Source organism: Sminthopsis crassicaudata, chromosome 4, assembly GCF_048593235.1.
Source record: "Sminthopsis crassicaudata isolate SCR6 chromosome 4, ASM4859323v1, whole genome shotgun sequence".
Lineage (NCBI taxonomy): Eukaryota > Metazoa > Chordata > Mammalia > Dasyuromorphia > Dasyuridae > Sminthopsis > Sminthopsis crassicaudata.
Genome location: NC_133620.1, coordinates 146,571,084 through 146,593,179, shown reverse-complemented (window position 1 = coordinate 146,593,179; position 22,096 = coordinate 146,571,084). Strand labels below are relative to the sequence as shown.

General features: G+C 32.4%; 1 protein-coding gene across 5 annotated transcripts in view; it reads left to right on the top strand.

Moving 5' to 3' along the window:
* Positions 1–22,096, top strand: part of STXBP5 (syntaxin binding protein 5) — a 193,261-nt gene that overhangs the window by 27,211 nt on the left and 143,954 nt on the right. For all 5 annotated transcript variants that reach the window (XM_074309604.1, XM_074309600.1, XM_074309602.1 and 2 more), the window contains exons 3-4: positions 5,262–5,343; positions 7,457–7,557. In XM_074309604.1, coding sequence (XP_074165705.1) covers positions 5,262–5,343; positions 7,457–7,557 — 183 coding nt within the window. The remainder of the gene's footprint in view (positions 1–5,261; positions 5,344–7,456; positions 7,558–22,096) is intronic.

The following is a 22,096-nucleotide window of genomic DNA, read 5'->3' as shown; positions in this document are numbered from 1 at the left end:
ATTGTAGTTACCTGTTGATCTATAAGGTAGATGCCAGACCTACCAGACAGTGGTAGGAGGAAGTGAGGTGGGAAAATATTGAAGGTATTTCAAGATAAACCATCTTAATTAGGTTCTAACTGGTTCTTTTTTAGTGTAATGGGAAAATGAGGGCTTCCCAAGAGTAGTCATTTGATAATTCTGAAGGGAATCCCAAAACCTAAACTTCATTAATTCCAGACCCAATTTCAAGAGTCTGTTAATCATTAAGACTCTGGGAACGAGAATGAAGGACCTTGCTCCCCTAATAGAAAGATCTAATCTCCTGGACCTTTACTTAACTTCTTAGAAGAAGCTAACTAATTAATAAACTGGAGAGATTCTAAGAGATTTGTAAACTGAGTAATCTCTATTTGTTGAGGAAGCCTGATGTAAACCAAGTCTCCTTGGTTATCCTAGTTTAATGGATTACTTACTTCTAAACACATCTCTTGGTGAGGGCATTATATTAAATTATTAACTAAGGTAGATAAACTAAGGTTTATCTGAGGAAATGAAATAGGGTATCTATCTTCTAATATTCTGAGATATAATGCTTAGAGCTAGGATTTTTCCACTATTTCACACCAAACAAAGGAGATGACAATTTTGTTTTCCTTACAAAATCAATGAAGATCTTTGGAAATGATATTTCAGGTACAATTCTTTAAAAAAAGAAAAAGGAATGAATTGCAATCTAGCCAAGTCTCCTCCATCTTGTAAAGGTAAACAGTTGTAAGCCATTGCAAAACTGGCTATCATAAAATTTAGGTCAAAATTTAACAAGTTCATGTTACTTCCAAGCATGATTCTTGTGGTCACAACTATATAACTCATTTCAATCTCTGTAGAAATTAGTCTCTCTAGACTGGTTTGAAGTCCAGTTTGGAGAAGTTAGCTTCTTGCGAAATTTTAAGAATAAATACTTCTATTCTTCATCTGAGATATCTCTGAGTATTTGTAAATTGGATTTGGCATATCACATATCTTCATTGTAGATCAGGTCATCCCATACTTTAATGAGGGGAGCAAGGATAAAACTCATACTTCATGGGGAGTGTCTGACTCCAACTAGGTCCTTTTTATTGAGTACACAAAGGTAGGGTCCTACTTGGATAGCTCCTGGCTTGAACTAGTTTATGAGCAGATGCCTTGGGAGACTAGGGATCAAATTACTTTGCCTTTTAGTGAGTATCAGGCCTTTTTAGGAATGAAGTTTTGACAAAATAGGAGGAAAAAAAGATTAATTGCAAATTAAGGATTGGTTATTAGTGTAATATTATTTTTCCTCAATACAATTTACTAGGACATGGTACAAAAGTAATAATTTCTATAGCCAAAGAAAAACATTTGAAAAATCTAAAATAATTTATTTATAGTTCTAAAGATCAATGCATTTTAATTTGTGTTTGTAGGTCATTTGTTTTTCAAAAAAGCTTACTTTTTATTGGGGCATTTACTTTTGATTTTGTTTTGTTGTTGTTTAGTCATTTCATTATATCTGACTCTTTGTGACCTCATTTGTGGTTTTCTTGATAAAGATACTAGTGGTTTGCTATTTCCTTTTCCAGCTCATTTCACAGATGAAGAAACTTAGGCAAACAGGGTTAAGTGATTTCTGCAGAGTTATATAGCTAAAAAATATCTGAGGTTGATTTTGACTTCAAAAGATGAGTCTTCCTGACTTTTATCCATAGTTGTCCTTTTAATTTCTTTTCTTTTTTTCTTTTTAGATTTCTAAAATAGTATTTTATTTTTCTACATACATGCAAAGCTATTTTTCAACATTGCAAAAATAATTTTCAACAATGCAAAACCTTGTATTCCAAAATTTTCTCTTTCCCCACTTTCCCCAGACATCAAGCAGTCCAATATAGATTAAACATGTGCAATTCTTGTAAACATATTTCCACATTCATCATTTTGTGCAAGAAAAATCAGATCAAAAGAGGAAAAAGCAATAGAAAGAAAAAAAAAGTCAAACTACAATAACAAAAGATGAAAGTACTGTGCTTTAATCTACATTCAGTCTCTGTGGTTCTCTTTCTGAATGTGGATGACTTTTTATATCACAAGTCTATTGGAAATACCTTGAATTACTTCATTGTTGAAAAGAGCCAAGTCCATCACAGTTGATCATCACATAATCTTGTTGCTTGTACAATGTGATCTTGTTTCTACTCACTTCATTTAGTATCAGTTCATATAAGTTTCTCCAGGTCTTTCTGAATCATCCTGTTGACTGTTATAAAACCATAATATTCCCTTACATTCATGCACCATAACTTATTCAGCCATTCCCCATCTGATGGACATCTATTCAGTCTAGTTCCTTGCCATTACAAAAAAAAAAAAAAAAAAAAAAAAAAAAAAGCTGCTAAAAATATTTTTGTACATGTGGACCCTTTTTCCTCTTTTATGATTTCTTTGGGATACAGACCCAATAGAGACACTGCTGGATCAAAGGATATGCACAGTTTGATAGTTCCAAAATTGCTCTCTAGAATGACTGGATCATTTCACAATTCCATCAACAATGCATTAGTGTTCCAGTTTTCCCATATCCTCTCTAACATTTATCATTATCTTTTCCTGTTGTCTTAGTCAATCTGATAGTTAAGTGGCACCTCAAAGTTGATTTAATTTGCATTTCTCTAATCAATACAGATTTAGTGCATTTTTTCATGTGACTAGAAATAGCTTTAATTTCTTTGAAAATTGTGTGTTCATATCCTTTGACCATTTATCAATTGGGTAATGGCTTGTATTCTTATAAATTAGAATTAGTTCTTTATATATTTTAGAAATGAGGCCTTTATCAAAAATACCGAATTTAAAATTTTTCGGCAGCTTTCTCCTTCCCTTCTAATCTTGATTGCATTGGTTTTTGTTTGTGTAAAAAGCTTTTAATTTAATGTGTTCAGAATTATCCATTTTGCAATTAATAATGTTCTCTAGCTCTTTATTGGCCACAAATTCCTCCTCCACAGATATGAGAGGTAGATTATCTCATTCTCCTAATTTATTTATAGTATCACTCTTTTTGTCTAAATCAAGAACCCATTTTGACCTTATCTTGGTCTTGATTGCATTGGTTTTTGTTTGTGTAATTTACACAATTATCCATTTTGCAATTAATAATGTTCCCTAGCTCTTTTTTGGCCACAAATTCCTCCTCCACAGATATAAGAGGTAGATTATCTCATTTTCCTAATTTGTTTATAGTATCACTCTTTTTGTCTAAATCAGGAACCCATTTTGACCTTATCTTGGTATATATTGTTGGATGTTGATCAGGATTTAGTTTCTGCCATACTATTTTCCAATTTTCCTAGCAATTTTTGTCAAATAGTGAGTTATTATCCCTGAAGTTGGAGTCTTTGGATATATCAAACAAAAGATTACTGTAGTCTGTAGAGGGCTGAAACTCTGAATCAGACAAGAGAGCACTTAAGGCTACCTATTTGATGTGAGACAATATATTTGGATAATGGCTCTCCTCACTTTTGGTGCTTGGTTTGGTAGTGAGATAATCATAGGCAAGGATTCGAAGTTGAAGGGAGAGGTTCAGAAGCACTTGGTGTCAGGAAGAGGAGGATTTCCAGGTCCTATTTTTCATAGAAATTCAAAGGCAGAAAGTCTTTAACCATGTTGGCATATACTCCTTTATTTCAGACAGCCCAAGAATCTCATTCTAAATATCATCAGGCTGCTCCAGCTTTACATTTGCAATTTGGGATAACAAAAGAGGAAGCTAGGAGCATAGTAAAAACCTGTACAGCTTGCCTTCCTTTCCACTCTCCTATACTCCACTCCCTCCAGGGAAGAACCCTTGTGGTTTGAAACCCAATGAAATTTGGCAAATGGATGTGACCCATTATAAATCTTTTGGTCATCTGTCTTTTATCCATGTTGTAGTAGATACCTTTTCAGGATTTACTTTTGCAATGCCAGCAGCAAAAGAGACAGCCCAAGGAGTCACTGAATTCCTTATACAAGTATTTTCAATTATAGGTGTGCCACAAGCAATAAAAACAGATAATGGACCTGCATATACTTCTAAACATTTTGAACACTTTTGTGCACAGTATAAGATTTTACACACTCCTGGCATACCCTTTAATCCTCAAGGTCAAGCAATAATAGGAACATGAATTGTATATGCAAATACATATAACAATATGAATCAACATGGTATTGTAAAAGTAGTCATTGACTATTATGTTTTGTGAACCTAATCTTTTCCACTGATCTACTACTCTTATTTCTTAGCCAATACCAAATGATTTTGATGACTGCTGCTTTATAATATAATTTTTGGTCTGGCACAGCTAGAACACATTTATTTGCATTTTTTAAAAATTAATTTCCTTGAAATTCTTGACCTTTTGTTCTTCCATATGAATTTTGTTATTATTTTTTCTTGCTCTATAAATATAATTTCTTGACAGTTTGGTTGATACAGCACCAAATAAGTAGATTAATTTAAATAGAATTTTCATTTTTATTATATTAGTTTTGCCTATCCATGAGCATTGACATTCTTCCAGTCGTTTAGATCTAACTTTATGTGTGTGAAAAGTGTTTTGTAATTGTGTTCATATAGTTCCTGGCATTGTCTCGGCTGTTGGACTCCCAAATATTTTTTATATTATCTATAGTTATTTTCACTGGAATTTCTCTTTGTATCTTTTCCTACTGGGCTTTGTTAGTAACGTAGAAATTCCAATGATTTATGTGGATTTATATTATATCCTGCAACTTTGTTAAAGTTGTTAAGTGTTTCTAGTAGTTTTTTAGTTAATTCTCTAGGATTCTCTAAGTATACCATTATTTGCAAAGAGTGATAATTTTAATTCCTCATTACCTACTCTAATTCTTTCAATTTCTTTTTCTTTTCATTGCTAAAACTAAAATTTCTAGTATAATATTGAATAGTAGTGGTAATAATGGATTACCTTATTATTTCGATTCTGATCTTATTAGGAATGCTTATAGCTTATCCCTATTACATATAATGCTTGCTGTTGGTTTTAGATCTACTTATAATTTTAAGAAAAATTCCATTTATTCTTATGCTCTTAATTTTTTATCCTTTATCCTTTCTTAACAACATTGAATATATAATAATCAATAATTTAGACTGTTTATTGCATAATATGTAACTGAAGTATGTATCTCAAGCTGTTTTGCATATCTTTTGTCATCTTCTTGACGAAAACTCCTTAATAGAGTTAATCAAGCTTTGGTCGTCCAGGAGTAGAATGTTATTGCCAGCATGATAGTGGTGCTGCAGTAATCCAGCTCCAGTTCCTTATTAATGAGGTTAGTGAATTACTTTAATCTCTCTTAGTTATATAAGAATCATTTATACATCATATTTTTCTTCTGTGGAGAGTAACTAAAAATGTATTTGCAAATCATTTCTCAGTCATAGGATGAGAGACTAAGAGGTGGAAAGGAAAATTAGAGATTATCTGGTCCAACTCCTACAGTTTGCTGTGGTCCAGGGAGCTTGTGACTTGCTCAAGATTGCACAGGTAGTAAGGGGGCATAGCTGGGATTCAAGCCCAAGCTCTCTGATTTCAAATCCAATGCCTCTTTCCATTATACTATGCTTTGTGAAAATGAATTTAGTTTCAGTAAAAATAAAATTTAATGAATGTTAGTTATCCAAGTTTCACATACTTTAATAAATTCCTTCAAAGTATAGGCAGGTGTGGAATAGAAAATTTGATGAATATTTTTCACTGAAATAATGATGATTTTGAAGATGTGGTCAACTTGTAAATTAAAAAATAAAAGGTATTATGCATGCAGTGGAGTTGTCGTTTTGCTATTACCTCCCAGTATGAACTTCAGTAAATTAGTTTATATGTTTGGCTCTCGGTTTTCTAATCTACTAAATGAGAACATTGGGAAGAACTCATAATAGTAACAGTAACTGACATTTATGTAGCTAATTAAAGTTTGCAGAATGCTTTGCATATATTGTATACAGCATTTGATATTAATAACAATCCTATGGGAAAAGTTATAGGTATTATCACCATCTTATAAATGAAGATGAAATTCAGAAATAATTGATGATTATATAGTTAATAGATATTAAAAGTTAATAATTTAAATTTCATTCTTTCTTGACTAGAGGTTTATTACTGATACTCTCTTTATCATGTCTCAGATCTCTTAAACTTCTATTTAACTCCAACATTTTATGAATCTGTATGTCTTGAAATATATAACATGTAAACAATAAAAGATAGTATAAAATATTTTTGAAATAGGATTTTGGAAAATAAATTTAGCTGTTTATAGGATTTCAGATAAGTCGGGAAAAATGCAGTAAGTGCTTAATAAAAGAAGGATTACCATTTATGTATCTTCAATGTCTCTATCTTTGTTGGAAAGATGTAGTGATACTTTGGAAGAAAAGTTGAAGAGAGAAGTGGAGGAAAAATTCCTTGAATAGTCCAAGGATTTCAGACTCTTTAAAAATAACAGTGGCAAATAGATCTAAAAATAGAAGTAGAAGGATGGCACAGTGGGGAGAGTAATGGACCTAAAATCATGAAGGTCTGAGTTCAAAGGCATAAAGCCTAAGACATTTACTGATTTTACTAGCTCAGTGACCTTGAGCAATTGACTTAAATTGTTACTTCAATTTTCTCATATGCAAAATAAAATGAGATATTTGTAAGATTATCAATCTTGAAGAATCACAGAAATACACTATCACTTATAGATGATAAAGATAGGTGGTGGTGGAAAGTGTTAGTTTGGAATTGAGTTAGTTTTCTAATTTATATAGGCTGAGTAAGTCATGGTAATATTTTAAACATTCAGGGTGGTTAAATGTTAATAATGCAAGGAAGTTCAGTGCTTCAAGTAAAAAATTAATTGAAATTGCCTTTGGTTATTTGATCTTTCTTATTCTTTTTTCTTTTGGTCTACTTGTTATGGTAATTGTTTTACATTAGTTAAACTTTATATAAAATTATTATAATTTGTGTCTATTCCCATTTTCACAAACAATTACTGGTTTGAAGTAAAGGTTTGTATTCTTCCAACTGCTACCTTAATGAAATTACTTTATTGCTATTATTTTCTGCTATGTTGTCCAGAGTATTTAATTTGTCCACAGTGGTCAATTTATTATTATTCTGACTTCTAGTTATATGTGTTTGTATATCTAGTAGAGCATCCATGATCTTAACTGGGGTTCTAGTGTTAAGGAATTTCATTTTAAGTACCTAAAAATTGAGTGCATATAAATTATACTTGTCTTACATTTTGATTAGAGAAAGGTTGCTAAAACTAAATTTCTTAGAAATGGCTCCAGAAAAGGAGTTTGAACTACAAAAAAATTTTTTGGTAGATGCTTAATAATGCTTAATATTTATATATGATATGTAATATAATTGACATTATGTTAAAGGGAGCTCTTGTGAGTGCCTTGGCTGATGATACTTTACATTTGTGGAATTTACGTCAGAAGAGACCGGCCATACTGCATTCACTGAAATTTAGCAGAGAAAGGTAAGAATTATATCAGTTGCATGATATAGAAAATCTTTGTTATTTTAATCTCTCATTTATTTTCCTTCCCTTTAAAAAATAATACCAAAGCATAATTCACTTGTGTTATCACTTATGATTCTTATAACCTGAAAGTCGGCTAAAGCTAGAATGTTTAAAACTTTCTTAAGAGATGGGGCACAAAGAATTTAAATGACTTATCTAAGGTCAAATAACAAATCAGTGAAAGAAGATGAGAGCACTACTTCTCATGCTAAAGATAGGGCACTTTGGGCAATACCATATTTGTTTCATAACTGTTCTAAAGTGATTAAAGATACCATTTTAAATAAAGTTTACTAGGCAGGCTCTGGCCTCTGGTTTTATTTGTTATGACAGAGTGAATGCGGTTTGTTTTTTTTTTTTTAATTTTGATTATTCTGTAATATTGATATATTTTAAAAATCAACTTGGTTTTTTATTTTTAAATATTTTGTTAAATATATTACTATATAGTTTATAATCTTATGTGTTTTCTCACATATTGAAAAATGTTAGTCTTAAGAAACCCATGACAAACAAAAAATAAAGAACACAAGATTTAGTCTACCATTCTCATTTTGTTTATGAAGAAACTGAAACTTGGAGTAATGTGACTGTCCAGATTCCCTTAGGGAATAAGAAACAGTAAATATCTAAATATTGCTCCACATTCAGTGTTCTTTTTGTTCCCCAATGCTAACTAATTAGCTCCTGATTACTCTTCCTTCCCACATTAATTCATCTAAAGAATCACATAATCTGGTCTTTCAAAGTCATGTTAATCTGGATTTATATAAGTACTTTAATGAGAATACACAACTCCAAAAAGCATAGATCTACTGTATATGTATAGTCTAAACCTTTCTTATTCTTTGAATATAGATATTATAAATATGAAGTCATATTTTACTCTTCCCATCCACACAGATATCAATTTTTCCTTATAATTTCCTCAGATGTTGTTCAGCCATCTTTCCTACACATCCTGACTTAGATGATTACTGTAGTTTGTTTGGCAGTCAGAGTCAAAACGCTGTCATTTTCTTACCTTAGCTTTGGTACATTTTTCGGTCAGAGGGTGGGTACAAGTCATATCTTGAGTTATGCTGACTCTTGGAGTTATTTCTGTATTAGTATCCTTTATACAGATATTTGGTATAATTTTAGTCAGTTTCTAATGAAAAGAGCCATATATATCTTCTATTCATTTTGTCCTTACAAACTAAAGATGACATTAAAAAAAAAAAAATGTTTAGCATGACACTGGGTAGATTCCATTTGGTAAGAAAGAGCTTCTTCTGAGTTTAGATGAGCTTTATGCCTATACTATTCTTATATTAGCCTTTGATTAGTGATGGCCCTTTACATGGTTACATTCCTTATTATTATTGTTACTAGGCCTTAATTATTTCTTGTAAATAGTTACATTCTCAAAATTTTGGCTTAAAATCAGAATTGGAAATAACTACAATTAGCTCATTTTCACTAAAAGACTAAACCAAATATTGTAGAATTTCCATTTTACTGCCTTTCATAGTAGAAATGCTAATGTATGGAACATAATGTACAAGTTAATTACCATTAAAAATGAACAATGTCCAAATATCTTTTTTTAAAATTTTATATCACTGGGAATATTTTTACAGACAGAACAATATCACTTATTCTTTGATTTTTAATTATGGAAAAATGGACTCAGAAAATGATCAAGTTAAATCATCAGGATTTTATAGAGTCCTTAATGTATGTCTGGCATTGTGCTAAATGCTGGGGATGCAAAGAAAGGCAAAAGCAATCAGTGCCCTTAAAATTTACAGACTAATAAAGGAGGTAATAATAAGTAGCTATTTACAGAGTAAATGAAAAGGTAAACCTTAGAGGAGAAGGCATTTGGGATGGGAAGGAAAGGGAGAGGATAATGGGAATTCCTTCTTGTAAAAGATGATGTTTGAGCTGAGTCTTGAAGGAAGCCAGTGACTCTAAGAAATAGATAAGGATGCAAAGCATTCCAAACATAGAAGACAGCCAAAGTAAAGTTCCAGAGATGGGAGTTGGAGTGTTACGTGGGAAGAACAGAAAGTAGGCCAGTAATATTGGATTGTAGAATGCATGGAGGAGAGTAAAGTATAAGAAGACTGGAAAGCGATAGAGAGTCCAAGTTGTCAGCGGCTTTAAAAACCAAAGAGAGTATTCTATATTTCATCTTGGAGGTAATAGGGAACCATTTGAACTACTACTACAACAAATGTTCCAAGTCATAGCACTGTTCACTATACCAATTGCACATGTATATCTGAACTATACATTGACATCTTTACAAAAAAATCCTACCATATGTTAAGGTATAAAAATCTGACAAATGTAAAAAAAAAAACAAACATCTTATTTACTGATGAAAATGCAATAAAAATTATATTTGTTAGCAAAATCTCTTTTCAAGCTTCATTAATTAACATAACTATCTCATCTGCAGAAACTATTATTAGGTTGAATCTTTACAAGGAGTTGCTTCCTTGAAGAGTGTTTTTGAGGACTGGTCTTGAAGTAAGGCTGACTATATTGGGTGTACTATTGCTTCTAGGGATTTTGAGTTAAAGGCTAATTGATGGTGGTTGATCAGCAATTGGTGTTGGTAGTAAGTGGGAAAATGGGCCCCTCTCCATAATCATTGCTGCCCTGAATGATGTCTGCAGTACTAGGTGGTAGAAGCATGGATGATAGTCTTGAGGACACTGCTCTTTCCAAGCCTCCTGGCTTCAAAGCCTTTGAGGGAAAGTGGTGATTGAGAAAGTAGTTATGGTCTGACTTGTCTGGCTAATGTTTCCTCTTTTATCTCCTCGAGGATATTCCATTATTTCAGCTAGGCTCAATTATTTGTCCATAAGCTAGATTTATAAATGAATTTTATATAACATTCAAATAATTATTTTCAATATTTGCATAAACTTAAAAGAAGAAAAAGAAAGATGCATATTCTTTCTATTATAGAAGAGACAAATCAAAAAATTTATATACCAAAAATATTTCTAAATGCCACTGTTATGAATATTGACACAAAAATTTAAATGAAACATTAGCAAAGAGGCTACCACATGTCAAAAAGATTATGTACTATAGCCATGTTGTATTAATTTTAGGCATGTAGTAGGTTCATTTTAGGACAATTATAAACATACTATGTTATATTAATATGAATAACAATCATATGATTATGTCAATTGATGGAGAAAAAGTATTTGTCAATATTCAATACTCATTTCTTTAACAAAAATGGAAAGCATGGGAAGAAATAGAATTTTCCTTAATGTGATAAATATCTCTAGAAATAAGAGCCAGCATTATATGCATTGAGGACAAAAAAGGATCTTTCTAATAAGATCAAATGTAAAGAAAGGATGTCTATTATCATCATAATTATTTTATGTATCGATTGAAATACGAGTTATACACGACAAGAAAAATAAACCTAAAGAGTACATATAAAGACATAAAGTCATCATTTAAAAAAATTAGTTGAAATGTTTCATAAAAGTTGAAAGATATTAAATCCACATAAATAATTAGCATTTCTGTATGATACCAAGCAGAAAGAGATAAATACATTTCATTTGAAATAATTGCAGATTTTACCTACTAGTGCGCACATGTGTACATACACACACACACACACACACACACACACACATGCACACACAATTATGATAACAAATGTAAAACACTCTTCACAGAAAGAAGACAGACCTAAACAAGTAGAGAGATGTTAATTTTGTTCATGAATAGGTTGAATTAAAAGTGCAGTACTACATAAGTAAATTTATTTATTCATTGCCATTTCAAACTACCAAAAGATTAATTATATAGTTAGAAAAGATTGTTGGTGGTTATCCTTTATACTCAAAGAATATCAAAATGGCATCACTATATTGGGGTTACTGTATATTAGATCTGATTTGAGCTGATCAGACCATGACCTTGGAGGGCTCTATCACAGGTTGGGAACAAATAGCCCTGTGAATATTTGGGATGGAGATGTCTCTAAATATACGTATCTCACATTTCTTTTGAGTTACTGCAATTTTGCTTTGCTCATAGAGTACAGCACCTTTTTTGATGCTGGCATTCCTTGCTGGACTGAATAATTATTCAGAAGCCATGCAAGCATGCCATCATGGAACTAGAATGCAATACTAATGAACTTCTCCAGGCAACCAAATTTTGCCTTAGTCTTCCACAAGCCCTCACAACTGGCAGTATCAAAGACATTGTTCTATTTCCAGCATTTCTCCTGTAATTGTTGGGCAGCAAATGCTGCTGCAACTATTAACTGCTTCTCAGCCCTTTGTAAAGTTTCTTGGGTAGATAACCATCTCCCAGGTGAAGGATCAGTTTTTAAGGTAAACTTTGACTAGAATCTTACCAACAGAATTAAGAGAGAAATCCCTTCTATAATTGTCAGAGGACAGCAATGGAGGAATCCTTGATCTTCCTTTTGCCATTTTTAACCCAGAAGTTTTTAGTCAGCTCTTGTATGAGCAGTACATCTCCTGCCTTGTAATTCTCTGCCAGAATGGAATCAGCATTAAGTGCTTTGATACATGAGAGTAGCTTAATGGTATTCAAAATCTCTTATTCAGTTGGAAGTTTGACTAGAGAGGTATTGACTTTAGTTTGAGGTATATAGTCAATGGCCTCAGCATTGGTTAATGATGATATGTTTGAGAACACTATGGAAGTGTTCAGCCTATCTCTTCAGGATTATATTCTTATCATTGATCAGTGTGGTTCCATCAGCATTGAATTATTGAGATTCACCACAGATCTTTGATTTATGAATAACTTTCAGAGCACCATAGATACACTTTATACTATTAATATCAACGTAAAACTGAATTTTCATCTTCCTTTTTACTGAGCCAAGAATCTTGCATTATTCTTAACCTTTGTTTATACTTTTGATGGAGTTGAATACTTCCTGCCGACAAACTCTGTGGAGTTCTCATTTTTCATTTAGTAGCTCTGAATTTCCTTATTATTTTCATTAAATAAATTCTATATTTGTGAGTATTCTGAGCCAGATGAGTAAATGTGATGCTGTACACCAAATCTCTGAAAGCTACCTACTCTTTTTCTGTTCCACTATTGCCAGCCATGTATTAGCTTAGTTTTTCCTCAAAATCAGCAATAAGTAATTCCTTCATGGAAAAGCGCTCAACAAATTAGAGTGCTTCTGGTATCATGCTTTGGGGCCATCACTTTTTTTTTTTAATGTGAATTTTTAGCTCAGAAAAACTAAGTCTATGATTAGTACAGCACTCTGTACCACAATTGTCTTTATCACTCTTATAACCTGCTCTATCCAATGACATAGTCTATTAAATGCCAATGTTTACTCATAGGGGTCATCCATAAAGTTTTATTACATTAAGGTAAACAGAAGATAGTATTGCTGATTAAAAGTTCAAGAGGCACACAAATTTTCCTTATTAAGTGATCTTTGCTGTTGCAGTTTCTGACTATTCCTTCCAAAGATTCCCTGCCATGTCCGATAGTCTATTTGTAATCTGGCAGTAAAGTCACCCAGAATTACAAGCTTGTCCTCTTTTGGCACATTGATAATGAGGATCTCTATGTTTTCATAAAATTTTTCTTTGACCTCATCAGGATTTATCATGCTGGGAGGGGTGGGGAATAGCTATGGATGATGGTGGCATTGTGAAGAGTCTGTTGTTTATTTCTTGAACACATCCAGTCTTGTTGGCATAGATTTGAGTGCAAAATCTGTATCAGCTTCATAGTGCTCTTTATTATGGTGACCACTCCAGAAAAACTTGTGTGCATCTCTGACTTGAATAAAATGGCCTTCATTTGCCAGCCTTGTTTCATTCAGGAATATTTGGATATGATACCTATTGAGTTCTATAACAACAAGAGCTCTTCATATTTCAGTCAATGAGCTTTTGTGTTGTCCATGATTGTGCACACATTACATGTGCCAATGGTGAGTGGAATCATCTTTACAAAAGCTTTTGTACATTTTTGTATTTGTGTATTTCAAGCACAGGGTGGGATATCTGCCTGCTGCAGTAAGTAGGACAAGGATAGGTTAGGGGGCCATGTGCCCTAGTCTATCTCTGTATAGAGTTGTGACTACAGTTCCCAGTGTAGCTCCACCTGCTGTTTTTTCACTTGCTTGCCATCACAGGACTTCAGTAAAAATAATAAAATAGTATGGGTGGATGTCTTTTGATTGGTGCATGAAGTGGATTTAAGTGAAGCAGAGTTGATCTCTCTTCGAGAGGCATCGGAGTCTAGTGGCAGGACAAAATTCAAGATAATTGGCAATGACTTGGCATGTAGTGGCCTTCATGGCTCATTGGAACAAACTGTTCACATGTGCCTATTCCATTGGGAAAAGCCTTCATGTGCTTGGGGTAGATACTCCTTAACTCACTGATGGGTTTGAGGCTTGTCAGTGCCTACTGAAATAGATTTACCTGGGTGTGGCCATTGCAACATGCCAAGCTTCTTTGAATGACAGGTGAGAATTGGGTGGCAGGTGGACATCAAAAGTGAATGAGCAGCTCTGAAAAGGACTCAGCAAGTCCTCATTCCAGAAGTACCAGTCTTCTCTGAACAACTGTTCACCCCAAAGATAGTAATAACTAATCTGGAACAATAAAAGGTCAAGAATTTTAAGAGGAATGAGGAGTAAAGGGAAAGGGCCCAGCAGTACTAGATTTTAATCTATTCTATAAACTGAAAATTTAAAAATGAGTACTGGTTAAAAAAAAAGGGAGGTAGATCAGTGAAACAAAAGCAACATATTGAAGTAAAAGAATCTAGTAGTGCAGTGTTTGATAAGGTAAAGACTTAATATTCTACAAAAACTACTGGGAAAACTGGAATTCAGTCTGGTTAGGTTAAGATAAAAACCCTCATATCATATATGCCAAGAGATGCTCCAGTTGACATTATAAACCTATGTTTATAGGTGCAAAAATTACCTTTAGATCTTTTGGGAAAAGCAGTTTATTACCAGATGAAGGATAGAGAAGATCACAGATATATGTATGTATATCTACATATAACACATACACACACAGATTGAACAAACGGGACCAATACATTTACAATTAGAAGGGAGACAATTGAGAAAATTTTTTTGCAACAAGTTTTTCTGATAAAATTCTAGTTTGCAATGGATTCAAATATATATATGATAAGAGCCATTCCTTAATTAATAGTCAAAAGATAAGACTTTTCAAAGGAAGAAACCTAAGCTATATCAAAAGAACTATTAAAATCACTAGTAGAGAAATAAAAATTAAAGCAACTCTAAAGCTCTTAAATCTTTAGATGAACAAAAATCACCCAAAAAATGAAAATAAAAATATTTTAAGGATTTTGAGAAAACTGGCATGCTAATATGCTATTGTGTGTTGATCTAAACCTTTTGAAAATCAGTATGGTGATATGTGTACCACTCTTTGATGTAACAGTATTACTACTAACCTATACCCTAAAAAGATAAAAAAAAAAAAGGAAAAAGATTCATGTATACAAAAAATAGTTAAAGCAGCCCTTTTTTATAGTGGTAAAGAACTAGAAACTGAAATATCAACTAAGGATTGAACAAATTAATGGTATATGTATGTAATAGAATACTATTGTGTAATAGAAATATTCAAAGAGACTTTCTAAGAAAAATTTTATGAACTGAATCAGAGTGAAATGAGCAGAACTAGGTAAATAGTTTATACAGTAATATTATAAAAGCAGCAAATTTTAGAAGATTTAACAACTTTAACTTCATATTAGTGAAATGACCAACCATGAATCCAGAGGACTGACAGTGAACTTCACAACAGAGATCATGACTTAAAATGCAGACTGAACCATCTATTTTTGGACATAACTAGTGTGAGAATTTGTTTTCTTGGTATGAGGATTTTTATTCATTTTTTCTTAATGGAAATGGGAAAGAAACATAGATCTAAGGACAGGGTTTATCATACCCTAAATGAAAGAAGTTGCTATGTGAGCTATCAGAATCTTTGCTAGTGCTAAGTTGGTACTTAACAATTCTCTAGCTCAGAGTTCACACCTTTAGTTCAAACCTTTAAAGTAGTTTACACTTTTAAAGAAGCTTACTCATTGGTCTATAAGGAGTTCCCACAAGCCCCTGGAGTAACCACAAGTCCATTCTCTGGGAGGATAAAAGGAGCCAACATTGAGTGGTCAAGGCAGTTTTGAAGACATTATAGTCTGGAAGAAGTCAGTCTGGAGTGAGTCAAGGAAAGGACTTCCTGGGAGAACTTCAGGGAAGCTCGAAGAGATTCAGAGCCAGAATTCAGGAAGAAGAGGATTCTAGATTCTACTGTGGTGCTGACTGGGGACACTTGAACAAGAGCAGATTCACAAGAACTAAAGGAAAAGCCTGCTCACGGAGATTCACAACTAGGATTGACTTCTGGGAAACCCACAATCCCACACTCTTGGAGGCAGAGTCTGATTCATTCCCACTTCTACCTTTGCTCTGGCTGGAGGCTCTAGAAGCCTCCCAAAGAAACCTGCTCTCAGAGAAAAGGATTTACATAAAAGAAACCTCCTCCCAGAGAAGGATTATAATTGAGAGACAACAGACCATTATAAGGAACAATGAGAAAATTTGACAACTGTTTGGATATCTAAATAATATAATCAGTGCATTTATTTATTAAGAGTATTATGTGGCAGACACTGTTCTAACTGGGAATACAAAGTTAAAAATTATATGATTCCTGCCTTTAAAGATCATTCATGCTAGTAGGTCTCTTTTCTTTTAATTTTATACTTTTTCCACCATGCTCCAATTGATTGTAGTTATGATACTGTATTGTTTTAGACTGACTGATGTTTTGTGGGACATAAAAAAGAGCTGTCATTCATTTTTCTTTTCTTTATTTTTTGGTGGTCTGGTTAGGTATTACAAGTACTACCTTATTTGTATTCTTTTGATTATTTTTATGCTTCTTGATATTAAACACGATAGTACCTTATATTTCTTACTAGCTTAGGATCTTGGCCCTACATTACAACATTTTCTCTTGGAAAGCCTTCATTATCTTTAATACTGATTATATTGCAAATTAATACCCCCTCAGTGTTAACAGAATAATAAAATACTGAAAAGACTACTCTTATTAATTAATAATAACAGCATAGCAACTAGTCATCATTATTAGCATGATAAACATTATTTACGTTGTAATTAACCAAAAAAAAAAAGGATATCTTGTGATGAAATTACTAGTAGAAAAAAAAAGTTTGGTATTTATTCAATGGGGATTGTATTCTTGCCACTTGTATAACACTTATTTATCATTATATAAATTTAGATTCTGCAATTCTGCTATCTGCTTAACATAGGGATATAAATATTATATATATATATGTGTGTATATGTATATATACATATATATATACATAACAAATTTAAATATATAATTTTCTTGAATGTAGTTATGATCTTGGCATTTTAAATGAGGTGTTAAAAATATCACTTTGCTAATGCAGTAAAGTGGTACTGAATTTACTTTGTTTTGTTCACACAGGCCAAAAATAACAGATATCCGCATTTTTACTTTTCGCCTCCCTTAAATCTTTGCTTTGGGGAAAGATAATGTTACAGGAGAATGTAAATAGTGTCTTATCACTGTGGTCTTTCTTTGGCAACTCTTTGGAGATGTTTCTATGTTCATTGTTTACTATCATCTCTAATTGATCTCTTAAAAATGTAATGAAATGGTATAGGATGATTTACTATTAAGTTGTCACACATCTTGTCCAATTTTTAGAAAATATAGCTTAATTGAGTTTAAATGGTAATTGTTAGTTTAAAATAGCTGGTTCTGAATCACTTCATATCTGAAGTGATTAAAGGCAGTATCCAAGTAGGGTAGAGGTAGCCTTTAGAATGTGAGGGGGAGGGGATTTTGTTTTTCTTTGTTTTACTTAGATTTTATATGCACAGTAACTCGAAAGAGTTATTTGAATGATTGATAAACTGAATAGGGATTGTAAAATGTGACCTCATTGATATGGAACTACTAGATGAAAAATCTTCCTTTACAAATGCAGGTCAGCATCCTTTCTGTAAGTTCTAGTTTTAGACAGTCACCTAGAGAATTGGAATTCTAAATAATTTGTTCAGTCACTGAGCTAGTATCTATTGAAGGTCAGGAATGAATACTGAATAATTGACTCATTTTATTTTCTAATCATCATGTTCTTTGGGCTGATTTTTCTTCACAATTCTTTTTTAATGTTAGACTGTTTGCTCTGTTCACTGCATAACTTTTCATTGCCTTTCAAATGACCATTACTTTTAATTCTTCAGAGATAGTGATCTTTTATAGTTTGCATCTAGTTATAAAGTATTAACTAAAGAATTGTGATATTAAAAATATGTGCCTTTTTTCAAGGAGGAAATAATAAAAAAGTTATTAAAAAGGTAGAGATTAAAAGTTCTATATGATTTTGAAAATGCAACCCAGCCTGTTTTCTTATTCCTCCTCCTCTTCTTTGGTAGAGTAGTATTGTGAATTGAAAACCAGGTTTAAGAGTCTAGAATACCAGCGTCAACTCTGACATGTCAACTGTGTAAGCCTGGACAAATTAATTTACTTCCCTGTATTGTAAGACTAACTTGCAGAAAAATTCCCATGTGTAGTTTATGATATATTGTTTGTGGGAAGGGGTAGCATGGAGGGAAGAGAGTTTGGAACAAAAAAAATTTTAAATGAATGTTAAAATTAAAGATGTAATTGGGAAATATTAATACTAAAATACATTTTAAAACTTTTTAAAAGATTAACTTGCCAAACAATTATCAGATTGCATTGATAAATGGGGTTTCTTTGTGTGGGCTTGCCAATGAAATCACAAATCCAATTCAGTGAAATAGGGGATCTTTCCTCCTCCTCCTCCTCCTCCCTCTTCAATGAAAAGACCAGAGCTGAACAGAAAAGTTGATTTTCAAATATAGAAGTCAAAAGAAGCATACGAAGGTAAAAAGAGAAGAAAAAAAAAAAAAACAAACATTAAAATGTTTGGGAAGATATGTGTAACTCTTGACAACTGTTTTCTTTGTTATAGGTATACTTAAAGGGTGTAGGTAGGTTTAAGTTGACTTTAATATTATGATACAAAAAAGAAACTAGAGGTGGAAAAAGGATTGTAATGCAACAAGAAGAAAAGGGAAGTAAGATGGGATAAAAAGATCTTTCCAGTTGTGGGAAAGAAGGGAGGGGAATGAGCATTGTTTATACCATAATCTCTTCAGATTTGTCTCCAAGAGGGAAAAATCATACAAATTTGCCATAAGAACTTGTCTCGCTCTAGAGGGAAATATGAAGAAAAATGGGAAAGGAGAGTTTCCTTAGAAGGAAGGGCGGAAGTAGAAGAGGAAAGGGATAAGAAAGGAGTGAGGAGCTAAAAAAAGGAAGGGCATATTGAGAGAGGTGATGGTCGGAAGCAAAACACTTCGAAAGAGGAAAAGGGGGAAAGGAGAGACAAAAATGTAACTCGGGAAATCACAGGCCCAAATTGGGGGGGAGGGAAGAAAAGAAATGTTCTCTAAGAAGTGGGAATGTAAAGAGAAAATGTGAGACAATCCCTGTCTTTCAAGAAATTTATATTTAATTGAGAAAGACATATTTAAGGTGAGTTGTGACTTGATGAGCTGTATTTGGGGTCAAGGACATTACAGGAAAGTGTATAGAGTCATACCCTTTCTGGGAATGATAGGATTAATTTGATTTTTGTTGGTTTAAGGAATCTTTTCTGAGGTACACAAAGGCACTTCTATTTTTTTTTTCTTTTGATTCTTTACATGCGAAGATTATACCTTTTCTGTGTCATCTTGATAATCAACAAGTAACAATAAGATGGTGCTGTGTTCAGTTATGAAAGATTTGGTTCTTTACAGCAATTCAATGATCTAAAACAATCCCAGTAAACTTTGGGATCTGCATCCAGAGTGAAAACTGTAAAGACTAAGTGTAAATCAATATATGATATATTCACTTTTTTTCCTGTTTCTTCTGTTTTTTCTTCCCCTCTCCTGTATTTTCTCTTCTTTTCTGATTTTTCTCTCCCAACATGATTCATAAATGTGTATTTAAAAAATTAATTTATGTATATAACCAGAAAAAATTCAACAGTATTAAAAAAAAAAAGTAGAGAGGATAAGCTATTAAATTAGAAGCAATAAGTACAGTGGAAAAAAGGCTGGATTTAGAGTCAAGAGCTTGATTTAAACTCTACATCTGCTACTTACTATTTACTTATGTGACTTTGAGAAAGTCATTTAATTACTCTGTTTTAAAAACTAAACAATATACTTTTAGAGATGCAAAAACAAGATATTCAATAAACTTCTGGTTATTAATTTCAAACAGCCTAAAATTGAGTCTCTATTGTCAAAGGTATTCACTATTGTTATGAAGGATAACCAATAAAGAAATAACCTAGATGGGGGGAAAAACAAACAAACAAACAAAAAAAACAACTATGGAGACAAAGTAAATCAACATAGGCTGTTGTTTCACTTCCATGCTTTTTCTCCTTTGTTCTGATTTTTCTCTTCAAATATGAATTCATAATGAAATAAAAACAAATGTATAACCCAAAAAAATATTTTTACATGTAACCAGGAAAAATAGAAATAAAAAAAAAATTGAAAACACCCCCAAAAAAGTCTTTCCTTACATTCTGCCAGTTTCTTCTTGTTTTTCATATATAACCAGGTACTTTATAATCTCTTAGTCAGTCTTTTCTTTGGGATCTGAATTGAACTAAAATGGTGAAGGTTTACCAGCCAAGGATTAATCTGGGATTCAGGAATCCCAGAATGCTGGTTCAGAGGTGAGATAGAATGCTGGACTTGGAGTGAGGATGGTTTATCTCCCTATGTTCAGATCTGACCTCAGATACTTTTAGTTGTGTGACCCCCAGGGAAGTCACTTAACTGTGTTTGTCTCAGTTTCCTCATTGGTAAAATGAACTGGAGAAGAAAATGGCAAACCATTTGATAGAGCTTTCTTTGATAGAGCTGGGCTGTGAAACCCAGGGGTATTTTATGACTAAGAATTGATTTGGATTTTTTTCATCTGTGAATTTCTAAGTGTCTCAATTTATTTCCCCCCTATATTATACCTGTCCTTTGTTATCTAGTTTGGTGGACATACATAGGCAGATTCCTTCTCTGTTCCTACTTGTTTTTAATTTCATTTCATTCATTCATTTAATAATATTTAATATCAATATTAATAAGTTTATTATTAATATAACATGTTATAATATAATGAAATAAATACATATTATGTATGAGTATGATATAATAATCAATAATTAAATATCTATTGCATGCCAAATGCCAAAACCCTGTGCTCAATGGTAGGTATCCTATATAAAGATAAAATGAAAGCATCTTTGTGAGGAATGTATATGTTCTGATTTTTAGTTTTTGAATATATGATCATTATACCTATGTATTTCTCTCAACTCCTCCCTTAACCTTTAATAGAATTGATAAAAATATAATATGTAGGGAAGGAATGATCTTAAAATGTATGTGTGTATATATATATATATATATATATACACACATATATATACATACATACATACATATATATATATATATGTATGTATATATATATATATATATATATTTAATGCTTTGTTTCTTTCTGCAAGTATGATTTTGTCTCCATTTTTTACATTGACTTTAGCTTCCATATTTAACTTATTTGTCCTCTAAAAAAGTCTGATTTTGTGGGGATGCAGGTTACAAGGGAAGGGGGTAGGCAACTATAATTTAAAAATATATATATATTAATCCTTTATAGGAGGGGTAGGGGATTTTCACCCTCACAACATGAGCCATATAAGGTCTATGTATTTATTTGGTTTAGTCTTGCCAGTGCAAATTCTTACTGCTTAAGTTCTTTAAGTTGGTAATTTTGTGTGACCTGTGAAAGATGTTATAAATATCCAAATGGACCTTGGCAGAAAAAAGCTTCCCAAACCTGTTTTATACAATTAGTTCTAAATGAAAAGACATTCAGGATTCCAGATCTTGTTAATTTTTGGAATCAGGTAAAAGGAAAACTATATTTTAGTAGAGTCTTTTAAAAAATACCTTTAATTTATTTGGCACAGTGAGTAGTAGCCATTAAACATCATTTTAGAAGATTTTACTGAAGGTGTTGCCCTGAAGTATTTTTTTTAAGCTAAGGGTTATACACTTCAAAAGGTTTAACCACTTTTCTTTATAAATTTAAACATTTAATGGCTTCTAGTAATCCATTTCTGTGTTGTAGCCTGCTTGGCAACTGATTGGATAGGTAGGATGAGAGTATTTGAGGAAACGTTCAGCCTCTCTAGAGGGCTAGGTAAGTTTGAAATAGAGGATGGTTTTGGAAAAAAATGAGTTTTATTTTGGACTTGGTTATTAAATGCTATCGCCCATCTA